The sequence below is a fragment of the Danio rerio genome, chromosome 9 (assembly GCF_052040795.2).
Source record: "Danio rerio strain M-AB ecotype USA chromosome 9, GRCz13ab, whole genome shotgun sequence".
Classification (NCBI taxonomy): Eukaryota; Metazoa; Chordata; class Actinopteri; order Cypriniformes; family Danionidae; genus Danio; species Danio rerio.
The window spans coordinates 44,937,529-44,959,058 of NC_141029.1; the positions used below are offsets into that span (position 1 = coordinate 44,937,529).

General features: G+C 33.9%; 2 protein-coding genes across 4 annotated transcripts in view; both read right to left on the reverse strand.

The window, feature by feature from the left end:
* Positions 1-1,755, reverse strand: part of ttn.2 (titin, tandem duplicate 2) — a 179,207-nt gene extending 177,452 nt beyond the window's left edge. Inside the window, exon 1 of the mRNA XM_087268376.1 lies at positions 1,528-1,755. The gene's annotated coding sequence lies outside the window, so the exon portion shown is untranslated. The remainder of the gene's footprint in view (positions 1-1,527) is intronic.
* A 618-nt stretch (positions 1,756-2,373) lies between these two features.
* Positions 2,374-21,530, reverse strand: part of ccdc141 (coiled-coil domain containing 141) — a 68,324-nt gene continuing 49,167 nt past the window's right edge. The window contains exons 18-28 of one of the 3 annotated variants that reach the window (XM_087268377.1): positions 20,026-20,166; positions 19,692-19,889; positions 19,238-19,421; positions 18,572-18,684; positions 18,403-18,465; positions 16,542-17,087; positions 12,960-13,789; positions 10,615-10,787; positions 4,476-4,615; positions 2,860-2,970; positions 2,374-2,758 (exon numbers count right to left, since the gene is read on the reverse strand). In XM_087268377.1, the coding sequence (XP_087124503.1) occupies positions 2,747-2,758; positions 2,860-2,970; positions 4,476-4,615; positions 10,615-10,787; positions 12,960-13,789; positions 16,542-17,087; positions 18,403-18,465; positions 18,572-18,684; positions 19,238-19,421; positions 19,692-19,889; positions 20,026-20,166 (2,511 nt within the window). In that variant the 3' untranslated portion in view covers positions 2,374-2,746. Of the gene's footprint in view, positions 2,759-2,859; positions 2,971-4,475; positions 4,616-9,843; positions 10,788-12,959; positions 13,790-16,541; positions 17,088-18,402; positions 18,466-18,571; positions 18,685-19,237; positions 19,422-19,691; positions 19,890-20,025; positions 20,167-21,530 lie in introns of those variants that run through there. The other 2 variants (XM_087268378.1, XM_087268379.1) reach the window with 2 other exon arrangements.

The following is a 21,530-nucleotide window of genomic DNA, read 5'->3' on the forward strand; positions in this document are numbered from 1 at the left end:
AAAATAAATAAATAAAAAATAAAAAACATTTTAAGGCATTTAAATATATATATATATATATATATATATATATATATATATATATATATATATATATATATATATATATATATATATATATATATATATATGATAGTCTACAGAACAAACCATCGTTATACAATAACTTGCCTAATTACCCTAACCTGCCTCGATAACCTAATTAAACTAGTTAAGCCTTTAAATGTCACTTTAAGCTGTATAGAAGTGTCTTGAAAAATATTATTTACTTTCATCATGGCAAAGATAAAATAAATCAGTTATTAGAAATGAGTTATTAAAACTATTATGTTTAGAAATGTGATGAAAAAAAAATCTACTTTTTGTTAAACAGAAACTGGAGCAAAAATAAACAGAAGGGCTAATAATTCAGGGGGGCTAATAATTCTGACTTCAACGGTATATATGCATACAGCAAGGTCATTTAAAATTAACATGTAAGGTTCAAACACTCTGGACTTACAGTATGCTGAACAAATCTTGATTTTCTAAAGCAACAGAACGTAAGGAATAGACCTAGTTTATAATTAGAAATAAAAATGGCTGACAGGAACTGATGACCTTTACCTAAAATAGATTGTACAACACCGACTGAACAAAACTCTGGTATAAAAATATGTATAATTTCCTTCATGATAAGTTCTGTTTTCGAATAAGAAGTATGTTAGTAAGCAAGCTTGGGATATGCTTCAGGAAATTTGTTATACTATTTTTAATTTACAGTAAAATTTATAAAGCACAAATTGAGAAATCTTTGCATTTTTCTGAAATGCACAACCACAACAAAGCATACTGTGTTATATACATACCACGGTTTTGTTTGCACTTTATGTGAGATCAGCAGTTTTTTATTTAATTAGTAGATATTCAAACCAGAATAACTTGCTAATTATAATGATAATAAATATAATCGGTATTAATCAGTCCCCAAAATCAGTTAAAACACCTTGTGAATGGTTTTTGCATAGCACCAATTCTGCTTCTAGTACAACAATCTGCAAATAACTGACATAAGATTTGCCAAGCAAAACTATCAAAAAATTCCAGAAATCATTTGACGAAAATCAATTTACAAAGTGAACCAAACCTAGCTTCACAAAAGGCATCCTCTAAAAATAGCCTGTCCCTTGTTTGATTGACAGTCACCATGTGGCACATAGCTGGAGGTGCAACTGATATCTCTGCTGCCGATTCCCTTAAAAAGACATCATGGCCCTGCTGGGTCACCACTCTAATGCTATCACGGGCTATTCTTGGCTTTTCTGAAATCACTGCACCATTTAGTAACCTTTAAAATCAAATGTGTTGCCTCAAAATAAATTAATTGAATATTCAAGTCTTCAGCTTCAGTCCTTTCACTTGGTAAAACTCTAAAACCAAACATCGCTTTTACATTGCCACTCTCTTTATTTGTTAGAATCACACAACACAGCATAGTTAGAAAGCAATACACTGGCACACGGGTACAAGAGCACAAAGTGTACTTACTTGTATCCACAAGAGTGCCTTGAACTGGAGGGACGAAGCCCAAAAGGGTTTGGTCTTCTGAAACAAAGTCCTTATCCAGATATGATTTCAGAAAACACAGTGTGAGAACCGTTGAGCCTCGAAATATCCCAAAAAACAAAACTACACAGGGTCTTAGCCGTGTAGTTTTGCTTTTTCCCTTGCAATCCCTACACCCGAGGCAAGGCTGGGAATGCTCCAACTGCTCAGAACTGTTAACATGGTGGTTTTACTTTATATACCCCTAGGTACTCAGCATCATCACCACATTGCCATGCCCCATTGGCCATCCCCCCATGAGGCATCATGGGAGGTAGTAGCCATTTTATGCAAGCTCACACCTGTCACCCACTTTACTTAACATAACGCAGAGGACTCATTATCACAGGGTGGCTGAAAACCCCCACACATCAAGAAACAGGAAAATGCCACTCATTAAAGGAGAAATCATCACTGGATGTATATCTGATAACATGGTCAATTGATCAACTGCATGCTGAGCCTCAATAAGTGAAGAACCAAATTGGGGAGAAAGGCAGTCTTTCTTACTAAGATGAGATAAACAGTCTAGATCACTGTCAGTATTTACACATCAGTATTTCTTTCTTTCTGTTATATATATATATATATATATATATATATATATATATATATATATATATATATATATATATATATATATATATATATGTCTATTAAAACTCGAAAATAAAAAAATATTTTCAAAAGTTGCCATCATGGTGACAAAGTAAATTTAAGTGAGGAGACTATGTTAAAGATAGGCAATGACATGCAGAAGTGGAATGCCAGACTACTGATAGCACAGAGTAGGGCCTGCAAGTGTTAACTTTTATTGGACAACAATTTCAGGACAAAATGTGATACAGTGGTAACTATAAAATCACAAAGATCACCAAAAACTTGCACGCTAATGCTTAAATCTTTTGAATATTCTTTTGTCACCATTTATTACATGCAGTATATATACACATAAGGGAATTTCATCTTTGTAAGTTTTCAGCAAGAAGCACTGAACAATAATCAAGCTGCTGTTCTTTTACCTGTTTATTATTATCATTATTATTATTATTATTCAGAATGTGGTTATGTGAACTTTTTATTCTTGTGCCTGTGAATGCAAGGATTCAGGAGTGATGATGAGTTTCCAGATGCTTCTTATATGCTCCATAAGCAGTCGTCTTTATGTTGGCTTCTGATAAAAAATATAGATAAAATAATATTATTATGATTATTATTATTATTACTGTTTTTCAATTTTTTTTTTTTTTTTTTTGGTATGCCTCAAATAACCACCTTGTTAGAACTTTCAACTTTCTCCAGATTCACTGGACAGATAGAGGCTCCAATATCTGATACATCAACACATCTTGTGGAGGAAAGTGATGGATAATTTTGCTTCAGACTCTGCAATATATGAAACATAACACAATTTTCAGTCAAAAGTGTCATGATTAACAGAAAAAGCACAAAATAATTTCACTTTTTTTATTCAAAGTAAAATGTTTTTAATATTACATTTTAAAGGTCAAAGACCTTTGTTCATCCGTTAATTAAAACTAAATCTTCTTAAAGACTAAATTTTGGTCATACTGTTTACAGCTGAAGTCAGAATTATTAGCTCTGCTTTGAATTTTTTTTCTTTTTTAAATATTTCCCAAATGATGTTTAACAAAGCAAGGACATTTTCACAGCATGTCTGATAATATTTTTTCGTCTGAAGAAAGTCTTATTTGTTTTATTTCGCCTAGGTTAAAAGCAGTTTTTAATAAAAAAATAAAAAAAAAAACACATCTTAAGGTCAAAATTATTAGCCAATTTAAGCTATTTGATAGTCTAAAGAACAAACCATCATTACACAATAACTTGGCTAATTACCCTAACCTGCCTAGTTAACCCAATTAACATAATTAAGCCTTTAAATGTCACTTTAAGCTGTATACAAGTATCTTGAAAAATATCTAGTGAAATAGTATTAAGTGTCATCATGGCAAAGATAAAAGAAAAAGTTCTTAGAAATGAATTATTAAAACTATTATAACTAGAAGTGTTGAAAAATCTTCTCTTCATTAAACAGAAATTGGGGAAAAAATAAACAGGGGGGCTAATAATTCTGACTTTAACTGTATATCAAGTGGCCTTAACTTCTATGTACTTACAATTAAATTAGCTACTTATAATGCACATATTGTGTATACATGTTTGTTTTTTTAACTGCATGTAATATATTTGTAGTACGATTATTAGCCCTCTTATTTAAAGGCCCAGAATTAATATTATTTTCCCCAAGTTCTGTTTAATGGAGGGAATTTTCTTTCAACACATTTATAAACATAAAAGTTTTCCTTTTAATATTTATTTTTTGGCCTTCATTAGACAAGAAGCAAAGTGGAAGAGAGAGGGGGGTTGGGACATGTCCTCGAGCCGGGAATCAACCTCGGGACGCCCTGACGTGCTACTGCACCCGGCGCGCTAACTACTAAGGTACTGCGCTGACTAAAAATAATAGTTTTAATACCTAATTTCTAATAACAGATTTATTTTATCTTAGCCAAAAAAAACGCAACAAAAAAGCACAAAATATTTTACTAGATATTTTCCAAGATGTATTCAGCTCAAAGTGCAAATTAAATGCTTAATGCCTAATTAGGTTACCTAGGCAAGTTAGGGTAATCAGGACATTCGTTGCATAACAATTTGCCAATTGAAAAACAATATATTTCTTAAGGGGTAATACTATTGACTTTAATGTGGTTTTTAAAAATGTAAAAAGCTTCTTTTATTACAGCTACAGGTTAAAGTTAAATATTTTATTGTGTTTAATAAACAGTGCAACAACATCAAACAATGATTATAACTAGTGCTCTTAGATTATATACTGCATTTATTTAAGTTTACACCATTTGACTCACTGGGCTTTTGTCACATGCTGCAACCTTAGAATCTTTCAGGCAGAGCACTTGAGGATAAGTACAGTGTGAGCTGAGGTCTTCTTCCACCAGTACATTTTGCCCATCCACTCTGGAGAGGAAGTGTGGACTGTTCCTACAACCTGAGGAAATCAGTTTACATTATAACTGCACTGAATAAATAAAGCAGAAATTAATGCATTAACATCACAAAAAAAGTGGCTGACAATGCTTTCAGAGTTCAAATAGAGTTGTCAATATGTGCCTCATTAAGCCTCCATTATTGTTTACTCAGGCCTGTAGCCAGCCTATTGAAAGGCATGGCTCTTTTTTCAGAAAAAGTGGACCTTTTTTGCAGCTCCTCACCTCATTTTTCAATTCATTTATGCATTTTAGTGATATTTTAAGGACTAATCTTTGCTGGATCCGGTTGTCGGATGGTGATCGGATGGTTTTAACACACCAAAAATGTTTCCTACAATTTTGTAATATTTACTTACTTACAATTTTGTAGTATTTACTAGTATTTATTTACACATTTGGATTTAAACTAAGTTAATCCAGTTTTATAAATATTGTTATGAGATTAGCATTTTAAATAAAAAAAAAGATAATTAGGAATTTGAAAAAAAAATTTAAAAAAAAAATTATTATTATTAATTATTATTTAAAAAAAAAAAAGCAGTTTGGTAAAAATTGTTTTTAAAATAAAATATGATGCCTATGGGCAAATATAATCTTGCCAGCTTATTTATCTTTCCTCAGTCAAAATTTGAAATTTGGCCAGTTGAATAATAAAAAATAATTTGTAATTTGTTTTCTATTTATAATTTTCTCAATTTATGATAGCATACAGTCAAAAATGGGATAAATGAGCTCATATAGGGGTCAAAATCTGGACTTTGTCAGCTGAGGGTGGGGGTGGGTTGGTTATTCTTGTAAAAAGCAGTAAGTAAAGAGCACTTGAGGAGATGTTAAAAGTGTAGGACCTTTAGATCTGTGAGACAGCTGTATCTGAATGCAGATCGGGTGAGGAATGACACCCAGACACCTTCTCAGTAGGGCGACATAGCAGGAAAGCAAAGATGTAACTTGAGAGACACAAGTTATGCTGTGTGATAACAGTAACATACCAGTGACTAATAGTCACCCGTACTTTCCTTCAGCAGAGAACTTTAACACAACCATGAAATAAAGTTTTTAGGTTTTAGGGCTTTTAGCATGTCATCTGTATGCTAATGTTCTCCTTATGGGTATAATCATTATTTTGCTCCTCAAGCAAATCAGACCAAAACTTTTGAGAGCTCATCTTGATCTCAATGGAGTGTCCAAAATGTTATAAAAAAAACAAAATTATAAATATATCCCTGTAACATGTTCCTTCTCAAGTCAAGAATAAAAACCAAACATATTTAAAGCATCTAGGAGGGTAAGGGTTGTATAGGATGTTAAATGAAGTATTTAAGTAATATTTCTTGGCAATAATAAACATATATATAGTAACAAATACTAGTATTAGATCACTTGCAAATGTCAGAAAATATAGAAATTCAGATCAAAAAGAAATCTTATAACACGTAACAGCAAACATGCATGCATTGAAGTTAAACAGGATGTGTCTATGTGATGGTAATATTTGGGTGGGTGAAGGTACAGTACATACCTCAGGTCAAATTACAGACTTACAACCATGAGTACATATATGTTGAAGATATCATACTGACTACAACATGCTTGTTAACAAGTGTCTGTATGAAACAATATCTGTACATAATGTATTTTTGCAATGGTATAATGTCCATATAATGATCACTCTGACTCGGACTGAACTGAAATCATTGAGCAATAAAAAACAGCTGATATGAATGGCCACTAAAACTGCGTAGCCGGTGCACAGTAATGAACAGTTAAAGCCAAGATTATCAGCTCTCCTGTAAAATTGTTAAGTCTTTTAGATTATCCCAAATGATGTTTAAAAGAGATACCACCTTTTAATCACTATAGTTTTAATAATTAATTTCTAATAGAAAATCTAGATTATTTTATCGTTACACTCTCAGAAAAAAAGGTACACGGGGGTACAAATAATGTTCCTTCAGAAACAGTTTTGTAGCTTTGTAAAAGTTGTACTTTATAAGGTACAGAAAAAACCTCTTCTTATACGGTTCTGTATCTTTTATGATACAAAACTCGTTCTTTATTACAAATATCTATGAAAATTAATATGACTGGAAAGCAGTGGTGTAAAGTAACTAATTAGAAATACTCAAATGACTGTAATTGAGTATTTTTTCTCAGGAAATGTAATTTATTGAGTAGTTTTAAAAAAGTGTACTTATACTCTCTCTTGAGTACATTTTTTTGTGCTGTATCTGTACTTTTACTCCACTACTTTCCTTCAACCTGCAGTCACTACTTTTTTTTTTTTTTTAAGGGGATTAGAAAGTTCAGTCCTGTGATTCCTGACCAATCAGATTGCACATAGAAGGTAAATCGCATCATAATGAACTACCTCAAGACATGGGTGCTTTATAAATGCAGCAAACTGTTTGGAAGCATTAAAAGTGTCCAAGAAGATGTCCAGAATCTTTGCACGCATTGACCCAGAGACTGTTTAGATGCAGGTCACTGATGAGAAGATGACAGATGTTTACTGTATGATAACAGCCAGCAAGCACAAGACATCAACATGACGTCAAATTGACATTCTACCCTAACGTCACGGGGACATTGCATTTTGTTTGAATATGAAAATCATGTTGACGTCAGAACTTAACGTCAGACCAATGTCCAACCGAAACCACCAAATATCAATTTCTAATGATGTTACAGCTTGACGTTGTGTTGTAGTTACCACAATGTGTATCACACGTTTGGATTTTGGTTGCCATACCTGATGAATAAATGTCAGTATTTTACATCAGTAGGACGTTGGTTTAAGATGTTGGCTCATCGTTGGATTTTGGTTACTTGACATCACAAACTAAATCTAACCTAACATAACATCTTATAATGTTGTGTACCTGCTGGGCAATAACTAAATGCACTACAGAATGTTACGTATACACACATCCACAGATTACATGTAAATATGCATCAGCTTTTCACAGCGTAAAACTCACTACTCTTGAGTACTTTTAAAAGGGTTACTTTTTTACTGATACTTTGAGTAATATTTACAACAGATACTTTTACTCTATTTACATTTTAAGGCAAGTAATGGTACTTTTACTTGAGTATGATTTTTCAGTACTCTTTCCACCACTGCTGGAAAGGCATATTGATGATTTTATGAATAATTTCCATATTAAAGTGAATCATCATTTAAAAACATGTTTAAAGAAACTCATAAACATAATGTTACATTCTATAATACAAAACAACTAGTAAAACAAAACTATAGCTATTGTAAACTAAATATTTTAGGCATTTTTAGTAAACATTTGGAAAGGATTTTTTGAAAAATACAGTTTCATTATTGATATCTGCACCTTTTGGCGTTTGCTTTTTTACATACGCACGTGAGCTGGCAAAAGGCCTACATATGCAAAGTGTTCATGCAGACATTTTAGTATTGTAAAGCTAATCAAACATTGTGCATATCTCGTTACAATACTTTTGCATAATTCTATTTTAAATTAAGTAAATTAAATAAACTTTTAAGTGATTACAAAGGTATTGTGTGAAAATTGGAGAGAAAAAAGTTTTATATTGTACATGGGAAAATGTGTTTGTTACATTTTTGTGAAAAGTGTTGTGAAATGTTTAGGAAAAAATAGATATTTTTATTTGTGTTAAAGTATTTTTTATTCTTTACTGTAAATGGAAAAGGTGCATTTACACAAAAAGAAACTTTTTTTAAAAACATTGTTTAAAAATGTATTTGATGTTTTTGTTTACTGAAAATAAATTGACGCATTTTGAATAAAGCAAAACGCCTTTAATTTGAAGAAACTCATTTGACACTGTTAAGGTACAAAGTGTCTTGTCACATAGTGCCCTCATGGATCAGATTTGTACCTTTGATGAAGGTACAATATTGTATCTGCATGTTTTAAAAACCAAAGGTACATTTCATTTTCCCATGTCACAAATCATGACCTTAAAAAACTGCAATGGTACAAATTTGTTTCGTTGTCTTTAGGTACAATTTTGTTCCATAAAAAGTTACTGCCCCAGTGACAAGGGTTTGTACCTTCTAAGATACAACATTGTACCCTTTTTTTCTGAGTGTACAATGATGACAGTAAATAATATTATTCTAGTAATTTTGACAGATACTATTCAGCTTAAAGTGCAACTGAAAGGCTTTACTAGGATATTTTATGAAAGTTAGATTAATTAGGCAAGTTATTGTATAACAGTGTTTTCCTCTTTACCCAATTAAAAAAAATAATAAAAATAATAAAATATATATATATACACACACATTTAAATATTTCAGTTACAAACACCACAGTACAGTTAGCTTACTAACCCGGCCCTCAACAGTGTTATTCAGAAACTCACCCCCGAAACAACCAACCCCCCCACTCTCTGGTCGTATTTGTACAAACTAAGCATTGTTTAAACCACACTGTCTACCTGTGATGTTGACCACGACCATCCCTTTTTGACAATGGCGTACACATCTTGTAGGGGCAAATTCCACCAGGAAAATACACATATTTTTTTCTCAAATATGACAACAAGCTGATCTAAACTCAAACAACATTTACAATCAGCAGATTTCAGTTCAGTCTGAGATTTAGCATTTATATTTATTCATTTAGTCAAGCTCAATATGATCTAACCAAACAACATATTGTTGACACAAAAAATGGTAAAGGGGTGGATCATCAGAAATTTACATTGTGCTATCCCAGCTTTAGTTGAGAACAAAAGTTGGTGATTGAAGAAATGCCTCTAAATGTATTTATTTGTTCACAACCAAAGTATATGGAGACTTGTGTTAGAGATCCAATTTTTACTGTTTAAGCCTTCAAAAAAGTCTTCCAAAAGAATCTTTAACGGAAAATTAAACATTTGCATAGATGAGTGAATAAATGATGATGAAGGGACAGTTCACTCAAAAAATAAACTCTGTCATACCTGTTTGAGTTTCTTCATAGGCTATTTTGTGGAAAGAATACTTTGATGAAAATCGGTAACCACTGACTATCACAGAGTCTATTACATACTATAAATGTTGATAGTTTTCGTTCAGCTTTATTTTCAATATCTTCTTTTGTTTAACATAAAAATGAAACTCAAAAGGATTGGAAGTACTTGAAGATGGACACAATTTCATTTTTAGGTGAACTTTTCCTCAACATTATTTTTAATAAAACAGAAGTGAATTTGTTCAAATGAATACTATTAAAGCAGAAACTCTTTAAAAATAAAGGATTTAATAGTAAAATGCTGAACATGTTATTTCATAACTGCAACTATAAATAACTGGAGAGCATTCCATGGCTTCATTACCATCACAAAGGGAACTACATGCAGATCAGTTGCTACTTGCATAATATAATAGGAAAAACAGAATAACTTGTATTCATTAACTACGTCAATTATTGCAAAACATTGTTACAGTGATTTCAGTGTTTATGAACAAATCAATGGGTAGTTGATGAAGTATGTCAATAAAAAACACTCAACAACAATGTTTTGTGGTTAAAATGTATATGAATGTATAAGGTAAAGTGTATATTTAGGTCCTGTGACTGATCACCTTATCAAAGCACCATTTTAACTACAATAATGCACTGCATGCTCTTACAGTATGGCAATTTAATTTTTTTACCTACAGATATTCAATGTAGTCAAACAATATCATAAGAGCTGCATGCATTACAACCAGATTATACTTACTAAACTGCCAGCATAGTTTTAGATGAAGAAAACGAACAACAACAAAGAAAAAAAAATATATATATTTATATCAGCTACCCATGTGCTCGATTACTTTGTGCAGCCACCACACACAGTTAATTGTGTGCACATTAGCGGTTGTGATGTGGAGTCCAACATCCATGTGTTTTTGCTAATGACAGTGTCCATTATAGTAACAGCAGATAGAGAAGCCACAAGAAGAAGCAAAGTGTGCCAAAGCAGGTGTGCCAGTCCAGTTTGAGTACATCAAGGTCAGTGCCGTTACCTTTGACCTGCAGCATGGAGCTGGACGACACTGTGCCGGCTGAGTTTGAGGCAGTAACCACATATTGGCCAGAGTCTCTCACTGCAGAGCTGTGAATGAACAACGCATGCTTGCCTTCTTTATGGGACAGTTCTATATGCTCATCATTGGCCAGTTTGTGTCCGTTCTTGAACCTAAACAAAGAGTGGATTATTATGTCACACAATCACACCACAGCAAAATAAGCACACATTAATACACACACACAATGGAAGAGAGACATTAGAGGAAATGTTAAAGTAGAAAGTCTTATTGAGGTTAAATACAATGGAAAGGTTAGCTAAAGGAAATGTGGATGAAGAAGTTAGTATAAATGGAATCTATGCATGACAGTGGAAAAAACAATGGACAATTAAAATGAAATACTGCATTTTTTCAACAACTCTGCCTTCATGCACAGACAAAAATGTGTGTTTATCTACATCAACAATCCTGTGAAATTAGTCTTTAAAAACTGCAGTGTCGATCAATGGTTTGTATAATGAGGATTTTCCACCAATTTAGATGTATATACATACACATATATGTATACATACAGTTAAAGTCAGAATTATTAGCCCTCCTGTAATTTTTTTTTTTCAAATATTTCCCAAATTATGTTAATCAGGGCCGGGAATTTTCCACAGTATTTCCTATAACGTTTTTTTTTTTTTTTTTTTTCTTCTTGTGGAGAAAGTCTTATTTCTTTAATTTCAGCTAAAATAAAAGCAGTTTTTCATAAAAAAAAAAAAAAAAAAAACTTTTAAGGTAAAATTTATTAGCCCTCAAGCTATTTTTTTAGAGTGTCTACAGAACAAACCACTATTACACAATGATTTTCCTAATTACCCCAACTTGTCGAAATAACCTAGTTAAGCTTTTAAATGTCACTTTAAGCTGTATAGAAGTGTCTTGAAAAATATGTAGTAAAATGTTATTTACTGTCATCATGGTAACGCTAAAATAATTAGAGATGAGTTATTAAAACTGTTTAGAAATGTTTTGAAAAAAAAATCATTCCAATAAACAGAAATCAGGGAAAAATATACAGCAGGGCAATAATTCAACTGTAAATGTATACACAATATAAATAAAGAACATTTATCTCATTAAAATTATAGTAAAGTAGAAAAGCTATACAAATAGAAAATATCTATGGATTTTAATACATTTAATTATTTTTAATGTTTAAAATGTATTTCCTATAATGAGGCTTTAGCAGTCACTGCTCCATTCCAATGCAGTCATCATTCTGGATGATATTTTATTTGATTATAAATGTTAAAATATCTAAATTTTTATCTTGCACACACTGTGACATTACTATTTGATGCCAAGAAATTAGAAGAATTGAAAATAAATGTTTATTTTCAAATATAAATATTTTGTTGGATTATAAATTATCCTTTTCCATCACACTAATTTAAACCAATCTGCTGGATAAAATCATTTATTTCAAAATTTCTATTAAAATACAAATAAATACACATTTTCAATGACCCCAAAATCTTAAACTGTTATGCACAAAATATATTATATTATATTATATTATATTATATTATATTATATTATATTATATTATATTATATTATATTATATTATGAATAGCAAGCCTCACTGTTGATGTGATTGCTAAAGTTTATTTATTTATTTTTTGTTGAGCATTGCTTGTGTTGTTTTTCATGTGCTGTTTTTGTGTTATCCCATAGGCTCCCATGTTAATGTGATCTAGGCTCTGATTGGCTGCTGATTGCAGAGATCTATAAAGGGGAACTTTCGGCAAAGTTCTAGGAGCTCATTTGTGGTGCAATGGTTGCTGGGAAAGGAGAGCTCCTGGATTTTCCTACTCCTCCAGCCAACGACCAAACTTTAGTCTTGTACAAATGTCCATGCAATGAGAGTTTGAGCTTGTATGGGGTGACCTGCCTATTAATTTGATTACTTTTGACTTTGTTTATGTTTAGGGAGGAAGATAAGCTTCCTCTATTTTTCTTTAAAGAGTTTTTAGGTTATTTAGATCATTTACTTTGCAGATTCTTTTGTTTGTCATTTTGGCCTGTGGTCACTCTAAAGAGATGCTCATTTAAATGGCTACTTTTCTTTTTCTATGATAAATCTGTTCAGTTACACTCAACTGAGTGTCTGCATTTGGTTGTCGACCAAAGGGGAGCCTTTGTATAAGTTTTTTGTTTTTGTTTGGGAAATCCACCATCCACCATCTTTTTTGTTTATTATGCCCATGTTGTTTTCCCCTAGACTTGGGGCGCAATGGTCGATTAGCAAAGAATGTTTACATTTATAGGTCAAGTTTGTTATAAGCTACCCACCAGGTTAATGTAGGCTCAGGGAATCCAGTGACTTCCACCTCCAGGGTCACCGGAGAGCCCTCCATTACTGTGGCATTAGACAAAGGTTTGGAGAAGTTTGGGCCTGGGTTGCTTTCTAGTTTGCCCATAACCTTTTTGGAAGACGCCCGCTTGATTTCCTCTCGGATGGCTGTGGGCTTGCAGAGATCTGACTCTGTTGTTAATGGGGTGGGGGTTGCATGCGTGTTATTGGCCCGAACGGCGTTGGACTGACCCAAACTGGAATCATGCACACACTTTTGTGTCTCGGTATGACTCTCATGCACTGAGTAATGAGTTTCAGTGACACTGCATGGCGGTGGGTTGGCAGATTTGTTCTTTAAAATAGTGGAGATGGTGTTTGAAACAAGATTAGGAGCAGGGACAGTGAGAGGGCTTTGAACAAAGGAGGACGATTCTGATCTAAATTTGGTCCCCATGACAGCAGTTGGTGATGGGTAACCTTCAGCCTGGCTTGACATCCAATCCTGCTGTCTCTGGTGCAGGGTTTCACCATGATGGGATTGGGACTGGTGGCTATATTGGTTTATGCGATGGCTGTGCGAGCTCACACAATAACCATCATCAAAGTCATTTTCGGACTGGATAATGTTGGATTCTGGGGTCTCGGATAAAGGAGGCAGAGAGATGTCATCTGGAGAAGTGCATTCGTATTCGTCATTGGAGAATGATTCCTCTGTGAGATGGTCAGGATGGAAGTCACCCTCGTGTAGACTTCCTGAAGTAGCTGCTGGCTCTGGTGTTCCATGTGGTAAAAAGTCTTCTTCTACAGAATGATGAGCAGAAGAAATCTAGAGGGGTGAAAAATAGCAAATAAATGAAAGAAAAACAACTAATTTCCCCTTTAAATTCAAACTATTCACCAATGTATGTATATATGTATGAATGTGTGTATGTATTCTGTATGTAAAACTCCAATACATAACTTACCTCAAAATAAAACCAAGATTTCATTTTAATTGACAGTTGTAATAAGTTCATTATGTAAAATTAATAAAATTTTTAATTAAATGTATTTAATTTCCCCCCTATAAAAGTCATTTCTGTTGAGCACGTGAACACAATGGCAAAACAATGCTGCTGAAGAGCACACTCAACAGACTTAAACTATGCACAATAGTCTGTCCAGGCCAGATCACCAGTTAACTTTACATAAATGGAGAGTTAGACATATTGAAACAATCATAAACTATAATTCTTATCTTTAATGACTAGCCAGCACTAACAATTTAATAATTATTTTCAACCAGCCAAAGTGGCTAGTAGGCATGGCTGTCTTACATACAAACCCACTGAAATCTACCCACATTTGGCAGGTTAGCTGATGTTAACATAAAGCCCTAAATTTATGTACAGTGAGTGACAGATCAAAATCACCCCTACCACCGTGTGTGAAACTGCCGCAGGACAAAGTAAAACGTTTTTAGGTGTAACAGCAGTTTGCAACCATGCCGCCAGGGGGCACAAAGGGACGGGATGCGAACGGACAGAAATATACAAAAGCTGTCAATACCCCGCTGCTTGTAAATGAAGATGAAATAACTGTAATTTGAATGATTTAGAGCTGCACAATACTGGGAAAATCTGCAATATTTTTGTAGTTTGTTGTGATGATATTTCCTATGATATAATATTTACAGGGGGAAATGCTATTTTAATAGCTATATTTTAAAATTATTAATTTATGTAATGATCATTTTGAGAACAGATAATAGAGAAATATTTCTGATAAATTAATTCTATTTAAGGCTAAAATAACAATGTCAAGGTGCAGAAATTTTAAAACATTATGAATGACTGTTTTATTGGCTGTTGTTATTTTCCTCTCGTTTCTGCTCCGACCGTTAGTATTTATGTTCAGCTCTCTGATTTGAGGCGCCAGGTTCACTTTGGGCCTGTTCTACCTAAAAACACACCTACTGGAGAGGCATATATAAAGATAAGGTGACAACTGATTGATCAAATTTGGAAAACCTATGCATGCAAGACACAAATGTTTGGCACATAAAATGAATTTAACTTGTAAATAATAATTAAATTATTAAAATTTAATACGCTATCATAGAAATAAGCGTAACTGATCACACTTGACAATTCCGTTAATGTACTTACTAACATGAACAATACTTGTACAGCAGGGGTGGCCAATTCTGTTCGTGGAGAGCCACCTTCCTGCAGATTTCAGTTGCAACCCATATTTAACACACCTGCCTGTAATTATTACATGGGCTGCGTCCGAAACCACCTACTACTCAGTAGGTACTGCATTTGAATTTAAACGTACTACTCGGCCATTAGAAAAGTATGTTCTATACAGTATGAACGTGAAAAGTATAGCTGCGTCCCAAATCGCATACTTATGCACTATTCTACGCCATTTTGTAGTATAAATAGTGTAAGTAGTGTGTTCACACTGAAAACTCTAAAAATAATGAGTGCACTTTAATTACCCGGATGATGCACTCATTCAGCTGCTAAAATGAAGTGTGGAATGGACACTTCACACACTCAATGACCGCAGGTTTGCTTACGTTGCGGAAGGGGCGGAGCTATCGGACGCACATGTTGAATAGCTTTATTTATTTTGGATGGTGAAAGCAAAATTCTCCTACAAGAGTGATTATAGCGCCTCCCGATGGTGAATGCGACAATACTCACGGCAGGTATTATTTGATAATTCGGTTGTTTATTTCACTGATTTGGCAACCGTCAAACGTCATCAGGGAAACGGTTGGAATTTCCGCTTAGTAAAAAAACATTAGTGTGCCATTTGGGACACCACTACATACGAATACTTTCCTGTTGAGTGTGTAAGTGCATAAGTACATAGTGCATGAGTGCATAGTGTATAGTGTGCCATTTGGGATGCAGCTAGTGAATGGAATTCGGACGTACTACATCCACCATTTTGTCATGGTCACGTGACGTACCTGCGTCAATTGCGTCGCTTTACTCCCATTCATAAATTTGCTCGCGGGGCATCATGGGATAGCGCAGCATGCATAGGATGCGCACTCTAGAATCTTGCTGGAAGTAGTAAGTCATCCGGGTACTTCTCGCATACTGATTTTGGGATTCTATGAATTCGGACATACTACTCGCCTCACATACTGATTTTAGCGTACTATATAGCATGGAAGTATGCGGTTTCGGACGCAGCCATGGTGTTCAGGTCCTAATTAATTGGTTCAGGTGTGTTTGATATGGGTAGCAACTGAAATCTGCAGGAAGGTAGCTCTCCAGGAACAGGATTGGCCACCCCTGTTGTACAGCAATTCTAAGTTCATGCCTGTTAATATTGGTTAATGCACCATGACTTAACATGAACTAACAATAAGTAACTATTTTTATTAACCAACATTAACTAACATGAGAAAAAACTGCAATAAATGTTAGTAAATGCATTAACTAAAATTTAATTTTGACATTAGCTGAATAATTTTACAATATATTGTGCAGCCCTAGTATGTTTACATTCTTAATTAAAAATATTTAACAAGGGATCAGTTTCACAGAATGCCTCTAATGTCAAAGCAGGCTCACCTTGGAATATGAATGTAAAGGGGGATTTCTATTACAGGCCTGATACTTGTCCTCAGAGCTGGTCTTCTGAACAGGGCAAGGTTTTTCCATACTCTGTAACTCTTTCTGTATGTTTATGATGCTGGGGCGAGAAAGACCTGGATCTCGTGGAGGAGGAGGAGGAGGTGGTGGTGGTGGAGGAGTTTCTTGCGAGTCTCTCTTTGTTAGCATGAGAGAGTGACTCCTCTTCTCTCGCTGCACAGGGGAACGGCTCACATTAATGGTGTGGGAGTGAGAGAAAGATGTGTGCATTTCCTCTCTTTTCTCTATGGTAGATTTGCTGGTGATGGTCTCCACTTTGCTGGTCTTGGAATAGGCTTCCTGTGTGTAAGATCTAGTCTCTGACAACACTTTCTGATGCTCTGTATGATGTTTGTCTGGCAGATCTTGGCTCCGTGTTTTGCGGAGTTGAGGTTTCTTGGTTTCTGGACTCTTGCCATCGGGCATCTCTTTAGTGCAGTGTGGACCTGTCATCTCAGGGGTATGTCCACTCTCCTTTTGTTCAGGCTGAAGTGGTAACAAAAAGGAAAGAAAGAAAGAATTAGAATCAAGGTTTGAATCTGGGTCATTTTTCAGACATGCATGGTAGATTCATAATGCATTTTTGCAAAAAATTTCAAATGAAAATTTCTTGAATAATGATTTAAACCTATTTTTAATAAGTTGTATCCTCAACAAACTTTTTACAGTTTTTTTTTATTTTGTCTTGTGATTTGTCAATGCTACATTAAATTTAACATTGGAGTATGGAAGTGTAATTTATCTGTCAGGGAATCAAGGTTATTGTAGTTCACAAAACCACAAAATTGTTTTAGTAAACTATTAAAATTTTAAATAAATTTAAATAAACAATTTATTTTCAATAGTTTAAGTTTATCTTAACTACAATTGAAAAACAAAAAAAGTATTATATATACACAATACATATACACATAATATACAGTATATACTTTATACACACACAAACACACACACAACAGTTTTGTCTGTTTCTCGAATCTGATTGGCTGATAGCCGTATGATATTCCCCTTCCCCCTACCCCTCAAAAGAACACGCTAAAAACCTATCTATAGTTCCTAATAATAACTCCTGTATAGCAGTCCCACAACATACTTTCACATCTGACACTCAAACACCCTGTCAGAAAAGTCTAATGTTATTGTTGTTTTCATGATTACATAGATTAATATGGCTCCGGTGTAAATACACGATACAGTTACGATCTTATAGCTACATCATATCGTCATGATAACATGATATTTGTTGCCTTCAGTGATTTCCTGAAAATAAATACCAAAAAAATAACATAACTGGAGTAACTACAGCAGTCGCAGATCGTCTGATCTGATATGAAGGAAGAGATCGCGATGACATGATGACGTGTTCGGGTGCTGTCCCATTTCTTAGGGTTAAATTTTGAAGCCCTTCCCTTTCAAACTCTGTTTCAAGGGTAACGAGGTAAGGGTACAAAAATAGAATTGAGAATGAGCCTTATAGCCAATCTGTTTTATATTCTTGGGAGCAAAATCACCCGTTTTGTCATCCCTTCAAACAATATACCAGAGAATCATTCAAATACTAGCTCTAATGATGATGGTGAATTAGTGACTCTGAAGATTCATTGACTGTGAATTTATATTAAATTTTTAAAGATCTCATAAGATTTTAATACAAATTAATCATGATAACAAATAATTTATAGAAGTGTGGAACGATGTCTTGAATATAATTTCCACTTTACTTGTAATCATAAAATTTTAAAAATGTAGAACAATATAAATATAGCATGATTGCAATTGTCAAAGTGTTATTGGTGTTTACCGTATCAATAGTGTCTCGTTTTTTGTTGTCTTCAGGTGTTAAAGGCTGTTTCAAGGTCTCCAACTATAGAAAAAGTCCATCAAAAGTTATGTCAAGTATATTTTTTATATAGTTTTGGAACTGTACAAAATCTCTTAAAGGGCAAATAAATTAAATTGCATGTTTTCACCTCAAGTTTGGCTTCAAGGTCAAGAAGTCCATTTGACAGCTCTTTTATTGATTCAACAATTTCATGGTGCTTGTTGATTGTTTTCTCCATGTATTTCTTTCCTTCCTCAGCACCTGCATAAACAAAATAAACAACATATAAAACAAACTATGAAGGATTTTTGTATTTATCATAATATAATATAATATATTCTAATTTAGCTGTTAAACTGGAATAATCATATTGTCCCACTGTTTTGAAAACATCCACAAATATGAATATGCATCACTTTTTTCAGTGAGCATGTAATTCTTGTTTACTGGGTTTTGAAATGACCAGAGGAACATAATGACGAATGAGGGTTCAAAACAACTACTTAAAAATACTCTTGGCTTTCTTACACTTTAATTTAAGTACTGTATCAATTCACACCATTTAAAACTGACTTATTACCTGCCTATTAACTGTACATGAGCACTTGATCTTATTTAAATTCCCTAATTCAACCCACTTCTTATCCTAGTTATAGCCCAATAAGCAGCTAATTAGTAGTTTGAGTTAAAAAACTTAGTTCATTGTTTGTTAATGGTGTGAACTGTACATTAAAGTAAGGGTTGACCATTATTATATACTGTCCTCATTGAAATGGTAAAGAGAATCAATCAGATTGTATTGTCAGTTTCTCACCATGCAGCTGCACTGCCAGCTCTGTGATCTGGCTAATTCTCTCCTCTTGCTGTGGGATTGTGGGCCACACAAATTTTTCAAACTGTTTGTAGAGACAGCTGACCGCTTCCTTAGTCTTACACTGGGAGGAATATTTACCCACACGCACAATTGTGGAGCTTGCCTCGTCGCACCAGAACTGATACTGCATTTAAAATGAAAGGTGAGAGGAGAGACTATTTTCAGAGACTATTTATAGCTGTTCTGAAGTCATACATAAGCGAAAGCAAGTCATAATCATGTTGTTTTCTTAGCAGCATTAACAATGAAAGGAAAGCAGAAAACGAAATTGGAAGCTAAATGCAATAAATGAGTAAACACAATCCACAGCATGATTATAAAATGAGTGTCAAATTGCTGCTGAATTGTTTTAGTAGCTGGTATTATCTAATTATGTGTTCCTGGTGAACCCCACCTCCTCTAAAGCCTGCTGGAGCTTGACATTCATGTCCAGGTTTTGTTTGTACTCCTCCACTGCCCTGTCAAAGTCGCCCACCTGTCTCTGCAGCTCATTTAAGGCATCCTCAATCTCTCTGAGGCTGTTGCCAATTAAATGTCTCTCACTGCTGCTGGACATTTTCAGAGTGAAGGCCTGCAGCTTCTTCTTTAAAAGCTAAAACATTTTAGAAATAGATTGTCAAAACATTGACAGAGGAAGACATTTCCTGAGGTATCAGCGTGTATAATTAACTAAGATTTGTCACACAAAAAAAATCAACAGACACTTATAATTTAATATGTTTCATTACCTGTAGCTTTTCAATGTATATCTCAATTTGCTGGATCTGATTTTTTACCGCCTTGAAGTTTCTTGACTTTTCGTTTTTCTTCATGTAGTTGAATTTCAGATTGTTGAACTTCTTTTTAAGATCTTTAAAGGACTCCCTCAGCTAAAAAAATAAAAATAAAAATAAATGTTTAAATACTTTAAAGGCAAATCATGCAAAAGAAAACAAAAGATTTGTTCTGGATTAAAGCAAGAGAAAAGCATAAATATTTCTATGCAAATATTTCTAATGATTTAGGACATTTTTGATAAATATTTAGATAGATGTAATACTGCAAAAACATCAGTAGTAAAAAGTAATGCTGTTATGTTGCTTTGTTATAATAATTAATAGACCCTTTTCACATTTCCAGGTTTCTCAGTAAAAGTAGGCATCAAAGCTGGGTACATTTAGAGTGCAGTGAATGGGAAATACAACAAACATTTTTTTTACAATCCTATTTGCTGAAATAATAAAATGAAAACTCCACAATGGTGTTATCAAAACGCTGAGAAAAAGGAAAAAAAATGTGTGAGACTGATGACGACAGCTAGAGGAGAGAATAACTTCAAATTTACTCTCAGCCCCATAGAGACTGCATTAGAAACGCCTCGCATAAGCAGTAATTTAGTTTTTATAATTTGATGCAAAGATGATATAATACATTCATAAACACATTTAAATGTTCATACATTTAAAAAAAATTTAAATATTAAAAACTTTTAAAGATTTAAGATTATGATGAACGCCAAATGTGTCATAACAGTCTTGTGAAAAGAGTCTATTATTAAAGGTCCAAGACTCCCTGGAGTACTTTTTTTTTTTTAGATTTGTGTGTTATGCATCAGTTAAGGCAATGTTGGAAAACTGGATAATTGAGCTTTTGTCAGCTAATTTTATTTTCCGAATTTAAAATAATTTTTGAGCAGGATCCAAATCGGGGACGTAGCGCAAATCTGCTAGTGGAGTGATGATGCGTCGGTTTTCATTATTATTCATAGCTGAGTTTTCTTATCCTATAACAAAACCCTGCTTCTTAATTATTCATGAGAGCACATGCTTTCCCTTTGCGGACTCAGCGTATGGCTCACAGTATTTAGCTGTTCATGAAGAGTCGTATGTGCTGTTTGTTTTTTATGATCCACAGAGTTTGTTGCATGGTTTTCCCAGCAATGCTGTCAGGGGCGGGTACAGAAAAGCTGTTGGTGTGCAGCAAGCATTTTTGTCAGGAGAGCTGTGTGAGAATTGAGGAATGGCGGACTTGTCTTTTATCAGTTGACTTTGTTACCATTTAGACACATTGCCTATATCTGTGAAGCTGTGTTTGCCTATGTTTAAAATCCTCCGGATTACCAGCAGGGTTAATGGTTGAAATAGACAGGGCAAGAGACCTGCTGCACTGCTATCCATTGTGTCTGCATTCAGACCCGGGGATTCAGGAGGAGAGAAGTCCTCCTTATTTATAGTATTTATATAAACATGATTAT